The sequence below is a fragment of the Myotis lucifugus genome, unplaced genomic scaffold (assembly GCF_000147115.1).
Source record: "Myotis lucifugus unplaced genomic scaffold, Myoluc2.0 scaffold_37, whole genome shotgun sequence".
Classification (NCBI taxonomy): Eukaryota; Metazoa; Chordata; class Mammalia; order Chiroptera; family Vespertilionidae; genus Myotis; species Myotis lucifugus.
In genome coordinates, this window is record NW_005871085.1 from 4,168,686 (window position 1) to 4,193,634 (window position 24,949).

The 24,949-nt window shown below is 52.2% G+C and overlaps 1 protein-coding gene across 5 annotated transcripts in view; it reads left to right on the plus strand.

The window, feature by feature from the left end:
* Positions 1-24,017, plus strand: part of SLC5A9 (solute carrier family 5 member 9) — a 26,555-nt gene extending 2,538 nt beyond the window's left edge. The window contains exons 1-15 of one of the 5 annotated variants that reach the window (XM_014454566.2): positions 2,519-2,655; positions 2,791-3,012; positions 4,294-4,365; positions 5,356-5,460; positions 5,762-5,926; positions 6,613-6,718; positions 7,489-7,569; positions 7,863-8,068; positions 8,234-8,369; positions 9,177-9,284; positions 10,485-10,635; positions 12,375-12,543; positions 16,007-16,222; positions 17,730-17,895; positions 21,478-24,017. In XM_014454566.2, the coding sequence (XP_014310052.1) occupies positions 4,351-4,365; positions 5,356-5,460; positions 5,762-5,926; positions 6,613-6,718; positions 7,489-7,569; positions 7,863-8,068; positions 8,234-8,369; positions 9,177-9,284; positions 10,485-10,635; positions 12,375-12,543; positions 16,007-16,222; positions 17,730-17,895; positions 21,478-21,686 (1,833 nt within the window). In that variant the 5' untranslated portion in view covers positions 2,519-2,655; positions 2,791-3,012; positions 4,294-4,350 and the 3' untranslated portion in view covers positions 21,687-24,017. Of the gene's footprint in view, positions 1-2,434; positions 2,656-2,790; positions 3,013-3,246; positions 3,485-4,293; positions 4,366-5,355; positions 5,461-5,761; positions 5,927-6,612; positions 6,719-7,488; positions 7,570-7,862; positions 8,069-8,233; positions 8,370-9,176; positions 9,285-10,484; positions 10,636-12,374; positions 12,544-16,006; positions 16,223-17,729; positions 17,896-21,477 lie in introns of those variants that run through there. The other 4 variants (XM_006087283.3, XM_023752758.1, XM_014454567.2 and 1 more) reach the window with 4 other exon arrangements.
* Positions 24,018-24,949: the final 932 nt, after the last annotated feature.

A 24,949-nucleotide genomic window follows, 5' to 3' on the forward strand; every position in this document is an offset into this window, starting at 1 on the left:
GTGCAGATCTGCTGCTCACTTTTCAATTTTTATGTTATTGTATCTTGGCAGAAACTTCTGTTTTACTGGCCTGTTACACTGCTGTTATACTCTTTTTTTAAATGTATTTTTTATTGTTGATAGTATTACAGATAGCTCCCCACCCCTAACCTTTACCCCTCACCGCCCAGCCTCTACCACCCCTCAGACCTTCACCACCCTATTGCCCTTATTCATGGACTATGCAGATAAATATATAAGTTCTTTGGTTTATCTCTTCTCATCCCCTAACCCCACATCGAGATATGTCAGTCTGTTCCATACCTCCATGCTTCGGGTCTTATTTTGTTGGTCAATTCATTTTGTTCATTAGATTCCACAAATGAGTGAGGTCATGTGATATTCCACAAATGAGTGAGGTCATGTGAAAGGGTGAGAGATCTCTCTTTTTTTACAGCTGCATAGTATTCCATGATGTAAATGTACCACAGCTTTTTTATCCACTCATCTACTGATGGGCACTTGGGTTGTTTCCAAATCTGTTGAACGCTTTTTTATGGCCTGGCTCAAAGGAACCCCTTCCCTCTAAGCCCTGCCCAACCTCCTCACACGGTCTGTTGTCTCCTCCTCTGAGCTCCCAGCTAAGGTCAGGGGTGGGTGAACGTGCTGAAGGTGCCTGACCGTGTGCCATCTGGCTTCCCACTGGGCTGGGCCTTGCTCATGTCGGCATCTCTGCCTCACAGAGAAGGGGCCCACAGGGACTCACCCAAAGTAAGAATGACAAGGTGATCGACCCTTCAGTCTCGGGAGCTCTCAGAGAGGGTCTCCTGGATAAATGAGGCCTCCTTGCTGAATGCCAGCACCTGCCTAAAATGTTAGACCATTTGGAATGAAGTGCTTCCCCTGGATTTCACAATGTGTGCCTTCTCAATAGAAGTCCCTGATGGTCATACTAATGTTTCCTCGGTGACTCTGGTCAATGCATTTAAATCCTCAGCTGCTACCCATGAATGCCCTTTGCTGAGAGTTGATGGAGCTTAATTTATAGGTCTGCCCGCCCCATTTGTCCTGTCTTTTGCATCAGTCTTCCTGTGTCCTGGTTTTAATGATGCTCTTGCACACTGGTTGGCCATCACAGCCACTCTCCTGCTGTCCCTCCAGCCCTGTCCACCTCTGGCAGCTCCTTTCTGCTGCTGACTGTTGCTAGTTTGCAACAACAGAGAAGCCTTGAGTGGGGGCTCTGGGCTCGCTGATATAGCAAGGCCTTGGGCTCTGGGCATAGGTTTCATAATAATCTAGTCCTACTATGTCAATACCTTTTCTGCTCTCTCCTGGCACTTCCTGGGCTCTGGATACTAAACTGCCTGGTGAGCTAACAGATTGGTGGCTGCTGTGGGCCCAAACCTGCTGGCCTAGGGGAGGGAAGTGCAGGGGGTGGGGCTCAGCCTCAGGCATCTGGAGGATGGGGTTGGGGGACAGTGTATATGGGCAGTGGAACCCTGAGGGCCAGGGTGGCCCTCCCTTGGTGTGTGTAGGGGGGCATAGGAGGAAGCCACTCACTGGCACTGAGAGGTGGGGAGGGCGCAGGCCATGCTGACCGAGGACACAAGCTCAGAGTCCCTTAGCAACCGGCCCACCATCACCCTGAAGGTCACTGAGCCCCGCAGCTGGGACTGGAAAGCGGCCGCTGGGGTCACAGGCAGATGGTGTCCCCTGGGCGCAGGGTGCTCTGTGTTGTTTTCAGGAGCGCTCCTTTGTCCCAGCGCGGGCAGGAGCGTGGGCCGAGCTGTGAATTCTGCCCGTACTCCTGGCTTCAGGGCCCTGCACTGTAACAAAAGGGAAGGTGACCCCTGGCTGGGCTGGAGGCAGGAGCAGGTGAGGGGGATGCTTTGCAAGGGTAAAGCAGGCTCCTTCCTCTCTGGTCTCTGCCCGCTGGGCAGGAGGAAAGTTGCATATAGGTGACCACCAAGAACCTGGATCAAGTCCAGCTCTGTCTGCCTTTACATCCCTGAGTGACCCTCCCCTCCCTGGGCCTCAGTTTCCCCTCCACACAAGCAAGAGCTGGAACACTTGACTTCTGAAGGGCCTTCCAGCTGCAGGGTTCCAAGACTCTGCTCCTCTCCTTCTCCTCCTCTTTCTCTTCCTCCCTTCCTTGTCCTCCTCCTCCTCCTCTTCTCCCCATGGGGGGTGAGAGAGAGTTTGTGCCTTGGTGCATGTGCCTGTGTGTGCCTGCCTATACCTGTGTGTGCCTCTGCGTGTGTGTGTGTGTGTGTGTGTGTGTATGTGTGTTGGGGCAGGAAGAGAAGAGGGAGAGGAAGGGGGAAAGGGAGAGGAGGGAGAGAGGGAGGGGGAGTGGGAGAGAGCCCACAGAGGGGAAAGGGTGGCTAGGATTTACCTGTCAGTGGGGCTGGGCTTTCTCAGCAGCTGATGGCACTGGGCTGTTTAATCATTAAAGGAAAGGAATGAAGCCAGGAGCGCCTCAAAGTCCAGCCGGGTGGTGAGCGGCTCTCACCGAGGAGCATGGAGCTGGCAGCGCCAGGGCTCGGAGCTTCAGGAAATGGGGTCAGGACTGCGGCAGCTCGGAGCTCGGTACCAGGCCCCGGGGCCAGCCTGCACCCCTACGACATCGGGGTCCTGGTCGTCTATTTCATCTTCGTTGTGGGCGTGGGGGTCTGGGTGAGTAGTTGTGGAGGTTGGGAGCCGGCAGGGGAGGCAGAGCCACACTCTCATCTCCGGCTGGCCAGGAGCTGGGGCAGGGCTGAGCAGAGGAAGGGGTGGGAGTGGAAAGGTCTCATCAGCCCCCTGTCATAGGCAGCAGACTGAAGCCAGAGAAGGGTGTGACTGGCCTGAGGTCACACAGAGAGCCAGAGGCAGGCCAGGCCTGAGCCCCTCTCCTGACTGCCTGACTCTGTGCACCTGCTGCCTTCGCCCCACCCTCCCCTGGCCACCCTGATCCCACTCCTTCCTGCCTCGCCAAGCTGAGATGCCCAACTCCCCGGATGCTTGACTCCTGGCCGACCCCACCCTCCACTGGTTAGTGTTGGGCAGGAAGCAGAGCTTTCTAAAGGAGCCGGGCTCCTGTGTTCACGGGAAGGGAGCCAGGCGGACCCCAAGGTCCTTCTGTGGTCCATTGTTCCCCTGAGCCTCAGTGCCATAGAGAGGCAGGCTCTGAGGCCAGGAGCCCTGAGCTCACACCCCAGCTCCCGCATCCCCGCGTGCCCTGGGAACCTCCGAAGCGTCTCTGAGCCTTCGTTTACCATCTGGACAATGAGAATAAGGACCGCAGCACAGAGCGGGCACGACCCTTCCGTGACATCTGGCTCAGGGCCCGGCACACAGGGCAGCCATAAAGGGCTGCTGTCATCACGGAAGTATTGGAGAGAAATGCCGGAACCTTTAGACTCTGCTGCGAGGCCGACGGTGCCTGGAGCCCAGCTGGTCACTGGCGAGGCTGTGGCGAGGGCAGGATCCCTCTCTGGGCCTTGGTTTCCTCGTCTGTAAAGTGGTGAGCAGTCCCTGCCTCCCAGGGCCGGTGTGAGGAAGAACAGGCCACACAGATGACCCCTGGCTCGCCCGGGGGGGGGGGCGGCGTGGGGAGAAGCACCAGCTCCATGGAGGCTGGACAGGTGGCTCCCTGACTTGGGCCTCGTGATTAACGTGTGAAATTAGTGTTTTCTGCTCCCCTGGCCTCCCCGAGGACCAGAGGTGACACTGGGACGTTTGAGGGAGGGTGGAACAGTCACCAGCCCTGCACAGCCAATCGCTGCCCGGTGGCTGATCAATGACGTTTCCTCCGGGGAGATAAGCGTCTACATCTCCCTTTCCTGCCTCCCCTTCAGTGCTTCTCCCTCCAGACCCAGTCAGAGGCCTGGCAGCATCTTAATACCAGCTTTGCACTTACCTTCCCCAGTGAGGAGTCCCAGGGGGAGGAGGGGACAGGTCGGTCTCCCTGCAGCGATGGACGCCTGAGACTGAGACACCAGCTCAATTTCTGAAACACAGCTCAGACGGAGGGGAGGGAGGGCACCACAGTGCACGGTAGCACTCATGTGTATGTGCGTGCAGCTCTTTGCCATGGCGGGGGCTGCGTACCCCCACTGGCCCCTGGTTCTTCACACTGGTTCTGGGAGACATGCACGGAGGCTCAGAGAGAGGCTCAGACCACCCCAACGGCGCGTAGAATAAAGATGATGAAAACCTGCCTCAGTTCTCCCCTCTGCGTCCACAGAGCCTGGGCCGAGGGCGGGGAGTCTGGGTGAGGGCAGAGGCTGGGGAATCTCGGGAAACCCTCACCTCTGGCCACTTCCTTTCCAGTCGTCCTTCCGAGCAAGCCGAGGCACCATTGGCGGCTACTTCCTGGCGGGGAGGTCCATGACCTGGTGGCCGGTGAGTTGACTTTCTTCCCTCCCCTTCTCCCACATCCAACTCCCCTTTTCATCTCCCACCTGTTCCCAGGAAACAGCCCCAGGTGGGTTTCCTGGCTCTGGGCTCCGTCTCTCCAGTCCCAATGCACCTGCCACCTGAGCGACCTTGTTCTGAACACCTCCGACAAGTGTCCACTGGCGCCCTCTTATGGCCACAGGCTGGACCTACAGGGAGATGGTCCACAATGTTGTCCCAGAAAGCTGGGTGGCACTGGGCAGACAGACTCACAGACAGCATGACTGCTGAGCTGGAGGGATGGGGGGGGGGCAGTGTGGGGGGCTCGTGAGGGCTCGCAGGAAGCTCCAACCTCCAGACAGTGGGAGTGGGACCAGCAAAGATTTTCTTGAGAAGGTGACACATCAGCTTATTACTAAAAAGCAGGTAAATGAGGGAAATGATTGATGTAAATCCCCCAGCAGCCTCCGGGAGCTGATCCTGAGACCCTTATGACCCAGGCTCTCCATCAGCTGACTGTGTTCTTTCTCCTCCGTTTCCCCTTCCTCCTCTCTGGGGGCCCTTAGGTCCATGGCCTAAGTCAGCGCTTCACCCTTCCTGTGTGGACCTGCTCCTCGTGGCTTCCTTCTTCCCACTTTGCTACCCTCACTGGGAGGCCGGGAGCCACTGTCTATTCTTCCTAACATTATTTCCTTTCTTTGTAAGTTGGAGAGATTAATACTCATCCCTGCAAATCTTTGTGGAGATCAAGTGATTAGCACACAAAATACACACAATGCCTTGCACGGCGCCTGGCATACAGCAGGCCCCCACTAGTTGTCAGTTCCATCCCTCTTTCTCTTGGCTCCCCCATTTCCTCTCCTCCCCCTGATCTCAGATTCCACAAGTCCAGGTCCTCTCTCCCCGCCACATCCCAGCTCCTGAATCTCATGGGAGACTCCAGATTGAATCAGATGAAAACTGACCCCTGATTCTTGACCCACCTGTGCCTTGCAGATCGGAGCATCTCTGATGTCCAGCAATGTGGGCAGCGGCCTGTTCATCGGCCTGGCTGGGACAGGCGCTGCCGGAGGCCTTGCTGTGGGCGGCTTCGAATGGAACGTAAGGAAGCTGGCCCGGGGCTTCTCGGGGATACAAGGGGTCTGAGCCCACCCCGCCTCACCCCTGGCCTTAGCCCCGAGAGGACCCTCAGATGTTCTTGGGGAGAACCCATTTTATGGATGAAGAAACCAAGACCCGGAGAAGATAGAGGGACCGTTGGCGGTCACACAGGACTGAGATCAGGTCCCGGGTCCCTTACCTCCTGCCCAGGGCTGTCCTCCGCATGGCACCGCCTCTCTGTAGGGGACACTCGTCCATATGCATCCAGGACATGAACACCAATTTCTCTCCACTCTCCCAGGCAACCTGGCTGCTGCTGGCCCTCGGCTGGGTCTTCGTCCCTGTGTACATCGCAGCCGGCGTGGTCACGATGCCGCAGTACCTGCAGAAGCGATTTGGGGGCCAGAGGATACAGGTGTACATGTCTGTGCTGTCTCTCATCCTCTACATCTTCACCAAGATTTCAGTGAGTACACTGCAGTGTGGCCACCCTGTCTCTGAAAATGCAGAGTACCGGGCATGGCTTATTGCTGGATGGACGGATGGATGGGTGGGTGGATGGATGGATGGATGGAAGGGAGGATGGGAGAAAGGAAGAATGAATCCATGTACCTTCAGCGCATTCTCTCCCTCAGTGGTAGGTAGTCAGAGATGGATGATGTTTGTTGAGTGAATGACAGTCCCTCCATTCAAAGAACTCACAATCTAGAGTTCATTCATGCCTTCTTTCATCTTTCTATCCCTGATTCTTCATTCAGCACCATGCATTAGTTGCCTAGAATGTTATGAATAAAGGTCCTTATTCTTTCTCCATTGACCTAACCTTAGAAAACAAAACTGCGTCACATGATTTGCCCAGAGGGCCAGCTCTGGGACTGGAACTGAGGCTGGGCTCATGTGACCCATCCATGTGTCCTGCCGTCCACCATGTTGTAGCCCTGTAACGGGTTCATAAAAGTCATGGACTGGGACCACCTCTGCTCTGACACCTCCATGGTGGCTCAGCGCCTGCACGGCCCACCTCACCCGCTCAGCACAGCGCTAAAGGCTTGTCCTCACGGTGTGAGGAGGGCTGACAGCAGCTGGTACTGCTGAGAGGGAAGGTGACACCCTGGGGCCATACCTGGTGACCTCCCGGTCGTGTCTCTGCAGACTGACATCTTCTCTGGAGCCCTCTTCATCCAGATGGCCTTGGGCTGGAACCTGTACCTCTCCACGGTGGCCTTGCTGGTGGTGACAGCCGTCTACACCATCGCTGGTAGGGCCGGGGGAAGGTCACCTCAGGGTGCAGGGCCAGAGCAGAGACATAGAGGCAGGGAGAGGCGGAGAGGGAAGCCCAGGGCCACCAGGATACAGTGGGAAGAGCTGGAGGGGAGAGATGTCAGAGGGAGGGGCAGAGGACAAGAAACAGGAAGAGCCAAAGACAGAGACAGACAGAGAGATGGGATCAAGGGAAAACACAGAGGAAGTGACAAGAGGCACAGTGACCAGAAAAAGGGGACACACAAGGGCAGGAACAGGAGGCAAGAGCCAGCCCCAGGAGGCAGGAAGGAGAGGCCCTGAGAGATCCTGAGAGACCCTTCGTACCAGGAGCAGGGCAGGGATGAGGGGACTGTCACGTGGACCTGACTGCAGGCTGCTTCAGACTAAAGCCACAAAGCCCCTCCTGCAGAGCATCCGCACAGGCCTGGCTCCTGGGACACGGGGATCAGTGGGCCTGGGCGGACGGGAGTGTAAGTGGGCGTCCAGGTCGGGGAGGGGCGTCCTGGCGGAGTTACCAGCTCACAAAGGGATAGACTCAGGATATTAAAGAGGCTCTGTCCAGGCAGCTGGGTAGAGGCTGTCGATGGGAAGAGCTGGGCCCGAGCACCTGTGACTGACTGGCCTCCCCCGGGGAGGTGGGGTGGAGGGGAGCCCATCCGCTGAGAGGGCTCGGTGTCCTCTCCGGTCTCCCCAGGGTGGCATGTGCAGGGCGGGCACAGAGGAAACCTTGGTGCTGACTGATGAGCCCTCTCCTTGGGTCCCCAGGGGGCCTCACAGCCGTGATCTACACAGACGCTCTGCAGACGGTCATCATGGTGGGGGGAGCCCTGGTCCTCATGTTTCTGGGTAAGGAGAACTGAATACACCCCACCTTGCCCCTAAGTGCCTCTCTCAGCCAGTGTGGCTCCTGTCACCTCCGTGGTTTGATCAGGACTTCCTGGGGCACGGAGCCATACCCGCCTCAGGGCTGGGGACATGCTCTCTATGCCAAACCAGCGGAGCACCACAGCCCTCCCGCATTTCCACATCTCGGGCCAGTTCCAAGCCCAGGGACTCCACGCGGGACTGGGAGCTGGGGGGCATGTGACAGGCTCAGTGGGGCTCAGGGCTGCTTCACTCACTGAGGTCTCCCCCCACAGGCTTCAAGGAGGTGGGCTGGTACCCGGGCCTGGAGCAGCGGTACCAGCAGGCCATCCCCAATGTCACAGTCCCCAACACCACCTGCCACCTCCCCCGGCCTGACGCCTTCCACATGCTTCGGGACCCTGTGAGCGGGGACATCCCTTGGCCAGGCCTCATTTTCGGGCTCACGGTGCTGGCCACCTGGTGCTGGTGCACGGACCAGGTGATGCCCCAGCCAGGCGGGCCCCGCCCACCTTGAACTGGGGTGGCTCCTGCGGGAAACTGGGCATCCGGATGCAGGGGGTTGGGACTTGTTCTGGGACCACCGCAGGGGCACAGGCAGTGACCACGTCAGAGCCCACCTGTGGCCTCCGCTGGTGCCTTTCAGGTCATTGTGCAGAGGTCTCTCTCCGCCAAGAGTCTGTCCCACGCCAAGGGAGGCTCCGTGCTGGGCGGCTACCTGAAGATCCTGCCCATGTTCTTCATCGTCATGCCCGGCATGATCAGCCGGGCCCTGTACCCAGGTGAGAGCTGGAGCAGGCAGGGGCTGCACAGTCCTTAATAAGAACATGGAGTAGTGCCCAGCCAGTGTGGGCTCAGTTAGATGAGCATTGTCCTGTGCACCAAAAGGTTGCCAATTGGATTCCCGGGCAGGACACATACCTGGATTGTGGGTTCCATCCCCTATTGGGCCACATACAGAAGGCAACTGATTGATGGATTAAAACAAACAAACAAAGAAGAACATAGTAGTATGTTAACCTTTGTTAACATACATACAGTAACTATGTAAATAGTTCAAACATACAATAACTACTTCAGTAGAAAAATTTGCATCTGAATGTCATTTTAAATCCTGCCTTTTCTTTACAAGGGAAAGACCAGTAAAGTGTTCTTGGTGCCTTCCAAGGACATTTGCCTTTTATCAGGATACTAGAGGCCCGATGCATGAAATTCATGCAAGAGTAGGCCTTCCTTTCCCCAACTGCTGGCACTGGCTTCCCTCTGGCACCCGGGACCCCGGCTTCCCTCACAGCCCCAGCTTCATCTGGAAGGTCGTCCGGAAGGACAGATGGTCTAATTAGCATATTACGCTTTTATTATTATAGAGAAAGCCTAAAAGCTAATGAGTCTACCAGCCTTGTGGGTAGTATATGGCAGAGAAAGTTACCATAGTAAATCCTGGTACCCAGTCAGCCACCTGCCCTTTGACCCTCAGGCCCAGCACAGTCCCCGGTGAACACTTCCCGGTGGGGTCAGAAAGCAAACACTGGGCCATCCCGAGAAGGCCCTAGATTATCCGTCTCTAACTGCCATCACCTCTTGTGCAGATGAGGTGGGCTGCGTGGACCCTGACATCTGCCAGAGAGTCTGCGGGGCCCGAGTGGGATGCTCCAACATCGCCTACCCCAAGCTGGTCATAGCTCTCATGCCCATTGGTGAGTCCCGTGTCCTCGGCCACCAGTCACTCCCACTGCCAGCTGCCTCCAATCCCCACTGCCCAGGAGGGTTTGCATTCAGGATGGACATGGGCAGGGAGAGGGAATAAAAACAGTCACATCCCCATCCCCTCCCAGCAGACACACACACGCACACACACACACACACACAGACACACGTGTCCACGGGGCTTGACAAGGGTGGGGCTGGCCAGGTCTCAATCTCGCCCAGTGGGGGTGTGGCCAGCCGGGTCTGGGTCTTGTGTGATTTTAAGGCACACCCGGGTGGGCGGGGACTTGACTCTGGGTCCCATGGCACGCCCCAGACTCTGACAGGAGGAAGATTTTCATATACATTTTACTAATTTTCTTTCATCTCTGACATTTCTATCATAGAGAAAGGGCAAATAGCAATATTAAAATATTTGCTCTAATTAATTCCCTTTTAATGTGCATGGATTTCATGCACCGGGTCACTAAATATTAATAAAAGGAAGAATCAACGCCCCAGAGGCAGATGCTGGCCTCGGTGTAGGACACCTTGAGTCTTCCAGGGAGACATGCAGGCTATGGCTAAAGATTTGGACTGAGGGCGGGAGGGGCCAGAGGTGGGACCGGGTGGGGGGTCCCTCCCTGGGGTGAGCAGTCATTTTCCTGGAGGCTTGGTCAAGAGAGACAGAGATTTTGGGGATCAGTGGAGCCAATCTCTTGCTGCAGGAGGAAAAACTGGCCCTAACGTGAAGGACTCCCTTAGTTCAAAGATCACACAGCTGGTTGCCTGCAGAACCAGGAATTAAGCCTGGGCTTCTGCTTCCAGGCCAGGGCTTTGCCTGGCGCCAATTCAATGAAAAAGGAAAACACTAAAAACATTTAGCAACGTAGCCTTCTCCCCACCAGTGAACACTAGCAAGTGTCTGTCAGCTCTGACACCCACACGAGATGTCAGGGCTGTCACACCCCTTCCTGGGGAGGTTTGGGGAGGGCCCTGGCTCCCCCAAGGCCACAGAGCAGGCAGCAGCAGGGCGGGGCCAGAGCCCAGTGCCCAGCCCTGGATTCCTTATCTGCCTGTGGGAACCTCAGTCTGCTCCTTCCCCATCCCACTTCCACCCCAGACTCCTGGCTCTGCGGGTGCTGCAGCCTCCATGGTGCCTGGCAGGGCCTTCACGGCCAGTTGTCCACAGAGACCTCGTCTCTCCCCAGGTCTGCGGGGCCTGATGATCGCCGTGATCATGGCCGCCCTCATGAGCTCGCTCACCTCCATCTTCAACAGCAGCAGCACACTGTTCGCCATTGACGTGTGGCAGCGCTTCCGCAAGAAGGCAACGGAGCAGGAGCTGATGGTGGTGGGCAGGTGTGCTGGCCCGTCCGTGGGCGCCCCTTCCTGCAGGCAAACCCTCTCCCCTCTGCTCCCTGCCTGGGTTGCCCTGGGAGGTGTGGCTGGGTTGGGTCCAGGATTGGCAGTCAGAGTGCCTAATTCTAGCACCAGCTTCCTCCCTGACCTCCGGTAAGTCCCTCCTGGCTCTGGGCCCCTCCTCCCCGTCCAGAACAAGGAGAAAAAACTCTCTTCCCTACTGTTCAGCTTCCTCTTGCAATTGATCAACAGGGTCAATGAGAGAAACTGACAAAGACTTAAACAGTGAAAGGTGAACTGTATAAATGGAGGAAGCTAGCAAGCGGCTCACCCTCTAGATCTTTCGGACCAGCTGCTTCCCAGGATATCAGAAAGGCCTTAACTTACTCCATCAGTCTCACCCAGAGCAACCCCCTTGGGTCATGCCTTTGTGCTGGGGACACAGGGAGGACTTGTATGGCCCTGCCCTGAGGATGGAAGAGTTTAATGAGAAAGGCAGAAACACGGGCAGTGCAATGAGGGACCTGCATCAGTAAAGTCATTTGTAAGAAGTTTGTCTCCAAAGAAGGCAGAGCCTCCAACACCAGGCTAAAGAGTTTGCATTTACCTTGTTGGAATCAGTGTCATGCTTTTCAGAGTATAATGGTGGCTGATTTTTCTTTGTCGTCCCAGGCTGGGGATTTGTAGTTTACATAGAGTTAAGGGGCCCTTTCTGAAATCTGTGCTTCATAACTTAAGGCTTCATAAATAACTCAGGTTTCTGGACTAACGTGTTCATTCCCCACTTTGGGAAGATGGTCTTTGAGTTTAGGTAACTTGCTTTTTTCCACCTCCCTGCCTTTACATGCACTATTCCTTCCACCACAGTGCCTTCTGCCCACAGCTGCCCAATAGAGTCCCACTGCCTGCTTGCTCAGAGGCTCTGGATGCAGGACAGATGGTGCAGGCGAGGATGAGCAGAAGGGAGGTCACTTGAGTAACTGCTGCTTTAGTGGGGGCCTGAGAAAGAGAAAATGTGAAAAAAGAAGAGGAAAGGATTGGTGTGCTGAGAGATTTCTAAAAGAGTGTCATTTGATATTTGCACACTAAACTGCCAGGTTTTAGACACTTATTTCATCAACCAGTGGGGTTCTGGTACCATCTGCTGGCCATATGCATTACTGCACTCAGCACATCCAAGAAAAGTTTTTCATCAACCTGGTCACACACCTGCAAAATCATGCTTGGAGTGCATTTTGAGGACCTGGGCCTGAGCCTGGATCAGTTGTGGGGGAGTCAGGATATGAAAGCGGAGTCTCTTTTCTGAGATAACTGGCAACATAAGGAGGAGACACTTAGAGTTGGAGAAGCTTAGAGAAGGAAGAAGTCACCGAGTCTGGAGCCATCCTGGAGAAGGGGGCTGCTCTGCACAGGATTTGATGAAAAAGAGAAAGAAAGACATCCCCAGCAAAGATCCAGAGGTCGTTTACTGAGGTGGGTGGTGGGGTGAAAAGTATGGATTCCTCTCTGAAGAGCGGGTTTATTTAAAAAGCCTTGACCTCTTAGGTCCTAGAATTCTGATATTCTGGGATTTCAAGAGTCTAAATTTCTAGACTCTCATCCTTTGTCCCTAACATTCTCTGATTCAACAAGAATGCATTTCCCCCCTCTCCCTTCCTGGTTCCCAAGCATCACCTTCACCCCACCCCACGCTCTGCCACCCTGAGGGCTCCTCACAGCACCCTGTGCCCTCCTGGCAGAGTGTTTGTGGTGTTCCTGGTCATCATCAGCATCCTCTGGATCCCCATCATCCAAAGCTCCAACAGTGGCCAGCTCTTCGACTACATCCAGTCTATCACCAGCTACCTGGCCCCACCCGTCACTGCCCTCTTCCTGCTGGCCATCTTCTGCAAGAGGATCACAGAGCCTGTGAGTACAGCAGTTCACTACACGTTAGGAGAGCTGGTCTGGCCTAACCTGGCCTCTCTGTAACCTTGCACAAACCAAGTGCCCCCTCCCCATCCATAGCATCTGGTATAGATTCATTCATTCACTCAGTAAACATTTATCAATCTTGAGGTTTCTCTATTTCTTCTCATTACAGCAATCCCTTTAGCATTTCTTGTAATGCTGGCTTAGTGGTGATGAACTCCTTTAGCCTTTTTTTTCTTTTGTCTGGGAAGCTCTTTATTTCACCATCTATTTTGAATGATAGCCCTGCTGGATAGAGTAATCTTGATTTCAGATCATTGCTTTCCATTACTTTGAGTACTTCATGCCATTCCCTTCTGGTCTGTAGAGTTTCTGATGAGAAATCAGCTGACAGCCTTATGGGAGCTCCTTTGTAGGTAACAAATTGCGTTTCTCTTGCTGCCTTTAAGATTCTCTCTTTGTCTTTCATTTTTGGCATTTTAATTATGATGTATCTGGGTGTGGGCCTATTTGGGTTCTTCTTGCTTGGGACTCTCTGTTTCTCCTGAACTTGTGTGACTTTTTCCTTCACTGGGTTGGGGAAGTTTTCTATTACTAGCTCCCTATCTTCCTCTTCTGGTACACCTATTATGTGAACATTGTTACATTTCATGTTGTCCCACAACTCCCTTAAGCTGTTCTCCTGGTTTTTCATTATTTTCTCTTTTTGGTTCTCTGATTGAGTGATTTTTTTCTACCCTGTCTTCTAATTCACTGATCTGATCCTCAGCTTCCCCTAATCTTCTGTGTAGTCCTTTTAATGTGTTATTAGTGCTATATCATTCTTCATTTCCGACTGTTATTTTTGCATAGTCACTATATGTTTTCTCATGCTATTGAGTATCTTTACAATCATTATTCTGAACTCAATATCATATAAATTTCTTATCTTCATTTCATTTATCTCCTCTTCTGGAGAATTCTTATTTTCTTTCATTTGAGGGTTGTTCTTTTGGTCTCCCCAAAAGAACCTTCCTTCCCAAAAGAACCTTCTTTTGGCTGCTTATTTGGGTTTGTGGCTGTATACTAGGTAGATCTGCTCTCAATCTCTAGTGCAGGATACTATCAAACACTGTTTCTGACTAATTAGAGCTTGCAAAAACTCAAAGCCTCCAGAGACCCGCCTCTGCCTGCAGACTGATTGCATTTGGTCTTGAGTAGCCCTCAGGCAATCATCCACAGGTGTGGAAAGAGGTTTTCCAACAGGGTGGGGCAATTGCTTCTGCCTGGAGGCTAATTGTTATTCTCAATCTCTTAATGGACCTCAGAAACTCCACACTGTGGGACAAGGGGTTTTCCAATAGAATGAGTCAACTGCCTTCCCCCCAGGCAAAAACCACCTGCATAGCAAAGGTTTGCCTGAGAAAGATGACCTCCCCAGCATGAGAGAATGATTCAGCACAGGAACCCAGGGTATCTGCTTTCTGAGCTCTAGCCCCAGAGCCCCCAACCCTGGCTTCTACTTACACAGTTTCAGTCCACTCTGCCCTTCCTTTGCTGAAGCACAAAGAGAGTGGCTTCACGTAAAATTTTGTGCATTGGCCCTTTAAGAGAATGCCTGCATATCCAGCCATCACTCCCCAGCAGACAGCAACCCTGCTGCTTTTCACAGCCAGGTGTTTTGTGGCCACCTTTCTCAGTTCTGGTGCTCTCTGATGGGGGACCCAGCTTAGGGATTAGACCCCAGATTTCTCAGTGGCAACCCCCCACTGAGATATTGCTCCGGAACTACAGCTGCTTTCTGTGGGAGCCAGTGCAGCCTTTTCACGCCTCTGCCCTTCCTACCAGTCTCGATTTGGTCGCCACTTTCCATCCTCGGTTCTCTCCAGCTAGTGTTCAGTTGATTATTTGGGTTTTTATTTTTTTTTTTTTTGCATTTTAGTTGCAATTCCAATTTGGTCCTAGGAGCATGTCTGTGTAGCATCCACTTACTCTGCTGCCATTTTTAATCCCAGTGCCCTCTTGTGGACATTTTGAGAACAGCACCCAAGTAGGGGATTTGTTGCAGTGGTGCCCTCTTGTGGATGTTATGAAAACAGCACCCTAGTAGAAGAAGAAAAAAAACATTTATCAATCTGGGATGCCATATTTATAAGGTTCATATAGGTCTGCCATCACTGATTCAATAAACAATAAGAAGAAAGACTAATGGCTGCTAGGAAGTAAAGAACAGGAACATCTAACCTATAAGATGCCTTGGAGGGGGTCATGGAAGCCTTCCTGGAGGAAGCAACATCTGAGCTGAGTCATGAGGGATTATGAGAGGGGGAAGAGTATTTCAGACATGAGGAACAGTGTGTGGAAGCACAAGACAGACAAGAAGATCTCTAGGCTCTGTTTCATCTCTAACATTATAAGGGTTTATATGCAGGCAAAAAGATAGCAGTGATGATGGTGAAATGAAGTGTGAACTTGCAGGGGTGCTTACACACATGTTATTCATGAAACTGCACTGAAATCTAACAGAAGTCTGGGAGGAGCTCGAGGCAGGAGGACTATAACCCTGATTACTCCCCAGAACAGTTTAGAAAACCCCCAGATCTTCTGGCTATACAGCCCAGATCTGGGGTCAGGAGGAAAGGGACATCATGGACAGGACTCCACTGGAGCCATGTGAGAGCCTAAGGTCATGGCCAAGGAGATCATAGGAACGCCTCTCCCAATGGACTATGAAGGAAGGTGTCCACTGGTGCCTTCTGTTGGCAGAGGTCCGATCTCCCTGCTGATAGTCACGGTGCACAGCAAAACTCAATTGAACTATGGATGCTTCTGCTCATTACAGAATTTTTGAAATCTAGATTGGCATCTCAATTTTAAAAATATAACTCTTACATAAGGAAACAGAGGTTAGGGTTGAATAGTGTTATAAAGAAGATATGGGAGGTGCCAGAGCTTTCTTTTGTTAATATATATATATATATCAAAATACAGGGGGAAAATAGAAGCAACACTGATTTCTGATTTATCATAACAGAAAGTTGTTCCTTGCTTATTACAAAAATCGTATTCCATCCTGCGTGACTTCCCTTCAAAGGGAACTGAGTCAAGCCAGTGTTTCCCTTCCCTCTAGCTCGCTCACCTGACTTGAAGATTAAGCATCTACACTTAGTACTTATTCATTTCTCCTGTCATTGCACGTGAGAAAACTCTGAGTCAGCAAGGCTGAATCACTGCATCAGTTATTCTGAAATGGAGTCGGGGTCCAAATCCTGGTCCGTCTGACTCAGGAGCCCATGTTATTTCCTATACCCCACTCTGTCTGCCTTTATGTTAGGACAAAGCCTTAGCATTAATTCACTCCTATGGACCCGCAAACACAGTAACAACCAGTGGGAGAGATATTTGGGTGCAGAGTGGTTTTAATCTTCCTAGGGCCTCCCATCTGGATATCACCCCTGCCTGGTCTGCCCTCTCTCCACAGGGAGCCTTCTGGGGCCTCATGTTTGGCCTGGTGGTGGGGTTCCTGCGCATGATCCTGGAGTTCTCCTACTCAGCCCCAGCCTGTGGGGAGGTGGACCAGAGGCCGGCTGTGCTCAAGGACTTCCACTACCTCTACTTTGCCCTCATCCTCTGCGGCCTCACTGCCATCGTCATGGTCACCGTCAGCCTCTGTACAACCCCCATCCCTGAGGAAGAGGCAAGTGGAGAGCTCATACTAACCCCCTCCCCACCCCAAATGCCTCCCCATCCCCACCACCGAGTTTAACTTCATTGGGTGATGATCTTACCTGCTGCCATACAGATGTCCCGGGGAGAGGGAACTCATTGGGTTATTAATTCCCAACTGAAAAGTAATTCGTTCAATTGAAAGATTACTCAGTGAGCATCTACTATGTGCCAGGCCTGTGTTGGTGTTACAAAGATGAATGGTCTCCCATAGCATCTGTCTACAGGGGAGTGTTTGGGGGGTGGGCACAGACACCCACATAAACAGTTGCTCTACCAAGAAGAAAAGCAGAAGGACCAGTCTCAAGGCTGAGCACAGAAGAGAGGCAGTCACCCCTGGGAGAGTTCCTGACAAGGCCACTTTGAGTTGGATCTAGAAGAATGAGTAGGGACTGGTTGAAGAGTCAAGAAACAATATATGAGAAAAGAAACAGAGTCCACCAGAGTAAGAGCTTAATTGGGAGTTCACCCCTCTCCCATGCTGACAATTTACCTGTCCTTGGACATGAGGCCCAGTCTTCAGTTCTGAAACCTTTTATTTTCTTTAGAGCAAAAGAGCATTCGTTTGCTCCAGCTGCCATAACAAGGTACCACACACAGCCTGGGTGGCTTAAACAGCAGGAATTTATTTTATCACAGTTCTGGCGGCTAGAAGCCTGAGATTGAGGTGGTATAGGGTCGTTTCTTCTGAGGCCTCTCTCCTTGGCCTCCTCCCCCTGTGCCTGTCTGTGTCCTAATCTCTTCTCATAGTGACACCAGTCCTATTGGATTAGGGCCACTCTAAACACCCCATTTAACCTTAATTATCTCTTTAAAGACCCTAATCTCCAAGTACCAGCTCATTCTGAAGTACTGGGGTTTAGGACTTAAACACATGCATTTGGGGAGGGGGACACAATTTAGCCCGTAACTAAGCCCATGCCAGAAGCTGGGCCCTGAAACATTGAGTGGAAATCAGTATTAACACCCTTTACCTGTGTGGTGCCTTAGAGGTTACAACTCTTACCCTGGTGGCACTAATTCCTACAAACAAGCGGGTCATTCACAGGTGAGCAGAGGAGGCAGCTCGTTTTATTTCTTGCTTCACTTTTGCAACAGGCCCCAGACTGAATCCCTTCAATTCTTTCTAAATCCCAGGACTCAGTCTCATGCCTGTTCCCAAAGTCTGCAGTAACTCTCCACTGCACTGTTTTTAAGAGAAATCAACTCCTAGCCTGACTTTGGAAGCCTTTTGTCATGGGGTTCCTATCTCCCTGCACCTGACTTTGTGTGTTTCAGCACCTGGAGTGGCTCAGGGAGAGCAGGTTTTCAAAGGAAGTGGAGGCCAAGCTAATAGCCAAGCCTTCCCTCCCATCTCTGCGCTTGCTCCTGGCACCCCTCCCTGCTCTGAGGTTCCCCCATGAGGGGCCCCTCTAATTTTACAGCGTGACTTCCCTTCAAAGAGAACTGAGTCAAGACAGTGTTTCCCTTCCCTCCAGCTCGCTCGCCTGACATGGTGGACACGGAACCACCCCCGCTATGAGCTGGAGAAGGAAGCCCACGAGGACACACCAGGGACATCGGAGATGGAGATGCCACCTGGCGTGCACGCTGCAGGAGGCGGAGGGACCCAGAACCCCAGCCAGGGCCCGGAGCAGCACGGAGGTAGGCTGAGGGTATGCTGGGGTGCTATCACAGAGGAGTGATGGGGACAGATACTGGGTCACAGGTCCCCTAAGATCCCATCTTGGGGTCAATGGGGATGAGGTCTCTGTAAGAGTCCATACACTATCTTTCCTCCCTTCCCACGTGCCTATAAAACAATGTGAGAAATAAGACAAGTAAGGCAGATGGGAGCCAAAATATTGCCCCCATTACTGATAAAGTGCAGGTGGAAAGATCTGGTTTATATCCACAGGGAGGTGCACTTCCTGACACTGAACCCCAGCATTAGACAGAGGGACCCATCAGTCACCTACCCATGAGCACTCACTGCCCAGGAGGAGGGTGGGAGTGAACCAAGTGAGCCCTTCTTATCCTTCCCAAGCCTGCCACAGGAGGTCCCTTCACCTCTCCGGGTGGAATGAATCTAAGGGCAGAAAATCAAATCAAAGGGTGTGACATTAATTGAGTTCCATCCACATGGAAGGAAACCTCAGGTATGGCAAAGAAACAGCCCCCCCTCCGCCCCACACACACCCATTTTATTATTTATTTCCTATTGGGCTTAATAATCTGCCTAGAATCACACAAAAGTATGGTCATTTTCACAGGAAGAGAGCAGATGTGTCCGTACAGTGTCTTCCTGAGCTGCTGGTGGGCCATACAAATACTGCCTCCTGGAGATTCTTTTATTATTATTATTATTAATTTTTTAATTTTAATTTTTAAAAAATCTTTATTGTTGAAAGTATTACATATAACCCCCTTTGTCCCCCATTGACCTCTTCCAGCCCGCTCCTACCCCCCACCCCAAGCCCTCATCACCCCATTGTCTTTGTACATGGGTTGTGCATATATGCATACAAGTTCATTGGTTGATCTCTTCCCACCCACTCTCCCCTGCCTTCCCTCTGAGGTTCAACAGTCTGTTCTTAAATGTATTAGAATATATATGAATTCAATGTCCTTCAAGACCACACAGTGTCTAAAGTCGGAAGTTGACATAAGACATACACTAGCTGGTTTAGATGCAATGCGTCTATGACCTCCCTGCAGGGCGCTTGAATACCAATGTTAAGGCATTCTGATTTAGTGACACCATAGAGATTTCCCAAAGTGTAAGATTCCCAAGGAAAAACTAATGTCAGAAGTGGTAAAATCGTTTGCAATTTAAAGCCCCACGGCAATTTCTCTTGCCCTGATGAGTTAAAATTTTAATGAAATTTAAGTCCTAAATGTACTTCCTGCCTCAGATGGAGGAGCCCAGTGCTGGGTGGAGTTGGGGTGCCTTCAGAGGCTGCCCTCTCCCATTGGGGTAGGCAAGAGCTCCATCAAGGCTTCAAAAAGGTTTTCATTCCATCCCCAGCCGCTGGTGTGACAAACTTTTAATAATTCCAGCAAGTTTAAGGCATAGATAACGTTATCCAAGCACCGGTTGTTGGCCCCACACGGCTGCCAGCTACGCCACTTGGCTCCCACATCTTTGCCGGATTCTAGGAGCCCTGAGCTTCCCTGAGGCCTGAGAACCCTCCACCATTCTTGAGCCCTTCAGCTTTGCTTAAGACCCTGACTCTACAGAAACAGCCACTTGCCTAGAGGTTATGACATCATAAGCTCCAGAATATGAGCTCTACTGACACCTAAGATCCAAGCTTCTTTTTGTATTTTCAAGATCCAAGCTTCTTGACCCATCTGTCTACTGTTTTAAAAAGCTATCCATAATGGGGAATGTAATCTTTTATAGGCTCACTTTTATTAGCACCAATGAAGCTTGAAGTCACCAGCCCTAGTCTAATCTGGTGCCCCAATTTTGCTTTGCAACATGTAACTCCTTAACTCCTTTTCGAGCTTTGAGGTCCATCTGCCAGATGTTAGGGTCTCAAAACTGCTTCTCATTCCTTCACCACAAGGACCAGGTCTGGTCCCTATAAAATGCATGGTGTGGAAGAAGCAGTCTGAGAGCACAGCTCTTTGCAGGCGAGGCAGCTGCCGAGAGGAGGAAGGAGTAAGGGAAGGAGCCGAGAAGGTAGCTCCCAGAGGGAAGGAGGGTATGGCTTGTACTCTCCCCAGCTCAGCCCCACAACTAGACGGATTTGCACAGTCATGGGCAGCCCTGCCTGGTGGCCCCCAGGCCCAGAGCAGAGCCTCTCTCTGGAGCAGCAGAGAAATGACTGCTCCCTGTGGGTGACTTGCTCCCAAAAGGGACAGAAGAGGCACTGAGTCAATCAAGTTCAATGAGAGACAAATCCCTCCCACCCACCAGGAGGAGGGAAAGGACAGGGAGAGGCAAGAGCCCCTTCCCTGCCAAGGGACGTGGGGGGTGGGGAGGAAGCACCACCTGTGAAGGCTGCAGGCAGAGGAAGCCTCGCCTGCGCCACACTCACGCTAAAAAGCGAAATGGCCGTACCCTTCTGAGTCCTAAGAACAGGAACTCAAAGACAAATTTAAGAACAGCAGAGCAGATCCAAAGGAAGGATGCACATCCAAGGCTGAAGATAGGTTTAGCTTTATTAAGTGACTCAAAAGAGAGTGCTGGGACCGGCTTGTAAAACGATAGAGTTTAGTGCACTGAGAGCTGGACTCGTCTTCTTCCTCTTCGTGCAGCTTTGCGGCTACGTGACCGTAAGCAGGTGGCTTCCTTTCTCCAAGCCCTTTCCCTCCTCTGTGCAGTGAAGGAACAAGACTACCTGGTAGCCAGGGTCTTCGTATCCCTGAGACTCCATAGTCACATTGAACTCACCAAGTTCCAAAGCCATGAAGATAATAAAACATTCCAATGGGCTGGGTTCAGCCTCAGTGAAAGGCTTTTTATTTGATTTTTATTTTAATATATTAACTGTTAATCCAAAAGAACTTTGATAATATGTATTTTCTTTATTCATTCTTTTAAAGTTAGCTTTTAATGAAATGTGCGAGCCCCTTCTCCAGGCTGGCGATGCTGTGTGCGGGTGGCACGGTCTCAGGCACATGCAGAGCATTGCTTTCCCTAGAGTCTGTCCCACTGCTCAGCACTGTGACTCTTTAAGGTGCTGTCAAATCTGCATTCTCATTCCATGAACAGAACAACCTGCAGAACAGGACATACGCCCCTGACCTATTTGGGAGGGAAAGACCCTGGGCTCAGAGAAGCTGAGCAGTCGGCATGTGGCCTCAGTCAGGGGATGGCAGGGGCCCTGGAATGCGGCTTCCAGCCAGTGCCCTGCCCACAGCATTGCGTCTGTCTGTCTGGCTCCAATGCTGACTCTTTCCTGGGCGGAGTGATGCTCCCCACTGTGACCTCCTGTAGCTGTGTGATCTGAATTGGGATGGACAGCATTATCCTCACCCCTTAACACACCACCATGGAGATGTTTCTGCCAATGGCTGGGTGCGTGGCCAGGGTCAGCTCGGTAGAGTCCCAGCTCAGCATCCAGGCTATGACTAGTAGGAAGTTGATTGTTTCACAGCCCCCCTTTTTCTGTGCACTCATCCTTTTCCACGGTTTCTCCCCTCTCTCTCCCTCCCCTGTTCTCTCATCACTCTCCTTTTTGACCTTGCCTTGCCGCTCCCTCCTGCTTCCCTCTCCCTCTGGCCTTTGTCCCTCAGCCCCTCACAGGTCCTGCGGAAAGCTGCTCTGGGGCTGGTTCTGTGGGCTCTCTGGGGTCCGGGAGCCAGCCCTGAGCCCCACGGAGAAGGCCGCGCTAGAGCTGAAACTGACCAGCATTGAGGAAGAGCCGCTCTGGAGACGCGTCTGCGACGTCAATGCTGTCCTCCTGCTGGCCATCAACGTCTTCCTCTGGGGCTACTTTGCCTGACTTCGTGGACCTGGCTTCACCTGAGACATGAAACACAGCCCAGCCTGGCCGGTCACAGACAGGCCCACCTCCCACCTTGCTGTCCAAACTGCAGACCACCCAGGCTGAGACTGCAGGACGCCTGGAGAGCCCCTGACCCAGCCTGCACGCTGGCTGGTGGTGAAATGGAGGCCCAGAGAGAGCACTGGGCCTGCCCGGGGCGACACAGCAGGATCCTCCCTGGTCTCCTGGATCCAGCTCTCTTGCCATTGCATTACCTTAAAGTCCTACCTCAAAAACGCTGTGTCACCTTCTTGGTGAGTCTTCTCAGAGGCATTTACTCAACATGTGTCTTGAGGTTAGAAAGTGGAGGATACGAAGGAAAGGAAAAGCGAGCAAGTTGCAGAAATCCACGTGCATCTTTGCTCACCCATATCTCTTCCTTCTCCCCCTTCTCCTTCCCTTCCATCACTGGTTCCCAATCCCCCGTCAACTATTCCTGGCAGGCATGTACCCGGAAGGACCTTCCACTTCCACTGGGGGTCCATGTGGTGGCTGCCAGGCCCGCAGGAGTGAGGGCCCTGGTGGGATGTAAGCATGGTGACAGGTGGTGCTCGGGGCAGGGGCTTGGGGTAAGGGACTCTCCTTGCCACTACTCCAATCTGCCTCTTCCCGATCTCACCTCCAGACATGTGCACATCTCCACGGCCTTGAGGAACTGAGGGAAATCATGCCACAATCAGGAAGCAAAAGTAGTGGGAAATGTCTGGATTGGAGGGTCACAGGGGCTGGGCCATGGCTGGGCCATCTGTCCTCTTTGTGTGCAAGAGCAACGGCGCCCTTTCTTTTAGGTGCATGTGACTCCTCACCAGGGGTTCACAGGTGGCACCCAGAGCTTGGGCTGCATGTCCGCCCCTCCATGCCCTCTTGCCCAGGTGCATCTGTGCAGGGCACCACCTGCACACCTGTGAGTGGCAACCCTGCCGTGCTGGGGAGTGGCTGTGGCTGGGAGGTCAGCAGGGGCTCGCTCAGGGACGAGGTTCCCTGCTGAACTTGGGATTTCCTCGCCTCTTCCCTGGATGGCCGCACTAGTCTCTTAACTGTTATCTCTGTTCTCGGCCTCTCCTCTTCCAACTCACCGTATGCCCTATAGCGAGAATAATCTTTGTAAAAATATATCTTGTGTCATGTTCCTGTTCCAGGTTCCCTCTGAGTAATGTTTCCTAGCTAGGCATGAGGCCTTGCTAGCATGATGCCCAGGGTTCAGCCTTGGGCTCCCTGCTTTACCCCAGTCAAAGGTAACCTGTTCTCTGCCATGGTTAAGAGCAGGGACTTGGAAACCTGAGCTTCTGGAACTAAACCTTAGCTTGCCACTTGCTAACTGGATCATATTGACAAAGTAGCTTAGCCTCTCTCTCAGTTTCCGTTCTACAGAATGGGGATGGCAATTGCAGTTACTTCATAGAGTTGAGAGAATCATATGACTTAATTCACATAAAGTTTTTTTAAAAAGTACCTGGCACATAATTACAGTGCTCAATGAACAGTCGCTATTATTGCTACCACTAGAAAGTAGCAGGTGAGGAGCACACATGAGGCCTGGCATGCATAGTCATGATATTTTAGAGCGAGCACAGCATGCTGTCAGAGCAAAGGGGAGGGGCACTGATTTTTCCTGAGGAATCAGGAAAGGCCAGATTGGAACTGGACTTTGGAGGATGAACAGGAGTTTTCTAGGAGGAGTCATACAAGGTAGAAGGACAGGGTGTGCAAAAGTGCATGCAGAGTTCCCATAAAATAGGGATATTTACTCATTTGCAAATACCAACCCTATACATTCACTTTCCCCTTATATATCATGCCTCTCTCTCATCTCTAAGGCAGTGAGCTTTACTGACCAGGGACAGGAGAGAATGGGCATTTGGCCACTGTAGCAGCAGCTGTGGCCGCCCCACTCATGCCCCCAGGCACTCACCAATCCTGTGTTAGCAACTTCCTGCTGAAGCCCTTGCAACTCTCCCCTGAGGGCTTTCTCTGGCTGTAGACAAATCCTGGCTGCCTGCAGAGAACATTCTGGAAATGCTGGGAATTCGGAGCCTGGGAGCAGCCCTCAAACAGAGGCAGAGGGAGTTGGTGGCTGAGCACTGCCAGTCCCGGCCCATCAAGAGGGACAACTCAGAGGCTTGATCTAAACCATCTCCAGCGGTTCTCAGGGGACTGAGCCCCAGCCGCCCCGTTAGCCTGCTCATGACCACATCTGAATAGCGGCCTTCCCTCCCCTGTCTCATGCCCCCTCTCTCCTGCGTGGTCTCCTGGGATCCCCTCCCAAATAAACCACAAACTTGCATCTGGTTCCATGTACTGCTTCTGAGGAAACCAAATAAGAGAGTCTTTTACAACTTGAGGTGCTCTGTCCTAGCTTAATTTTGCTATAAGTTGCTCTGTGACACCCACCCCCCACTCATACCTCAGTTTCGGCATCCTTAATAAGAGAGTGCAAGGTTTAAATTATATTAGATGAAATCCAAGAAGCCTTCCAATGCTGACATCGTATGCTGATTCATTCCCACATTTGTCTCCTTGGGGCTGGGGGTGGGTGGGAGTGGGGGTGTGCGGGGGAAGCCAGCCGCATGCCAGCCCACTTGAGTGGAAACAGCGCAAATAGAAAAACACTGAAAAGTCGTTTTCAGAGAATTGAAATGGGTTTGCCAGGAGCAATAATAACATTAAGAAGTAGCTTTGGACTGTGAAAGGGCAATGTTTAAAAACAAATGGTGCTCTTAAAAAGACGATGAAGAAATGTTTTTGAAAGTGATTTGCAACTGAGCTGGGGCACAGAGCACTCAGTTTAATACGTGAGGCCTGTGACTGTGTCCCTGGGTGTGAGAGTTCACGCCGGTTGGAAGGGGGTGGACACCGCTCAGAAGCCCGGGCGCGAGTGTCAGTTTCCCATTAACCTAGAAGTGCCGCCTCTCTGGACGTCCGGCCCTAGGTGAGATTACTGCAATTTCTTCTTTTCTCCAGAGTGAGAAGCCGGGAGCACTGTAAAGGTTCTATATAAATATAAATCCTAGATACTTAAATGGAGCTAGTTACAGTTTACTTTCATATTTCAACATCAAATCTCAGCTTTAGCCCAGACTCACAAAATAGAAATGTCAGATTTTTACTGTGTGTGATCTTACATAAAATCTACAAGCTTCACTTGAAAAGGAAAAAACCCACCAGTGTACTCCATCCCCTGAATAGAATACAAACGCCCTCCCTGGTCCCCTCTCAGTATG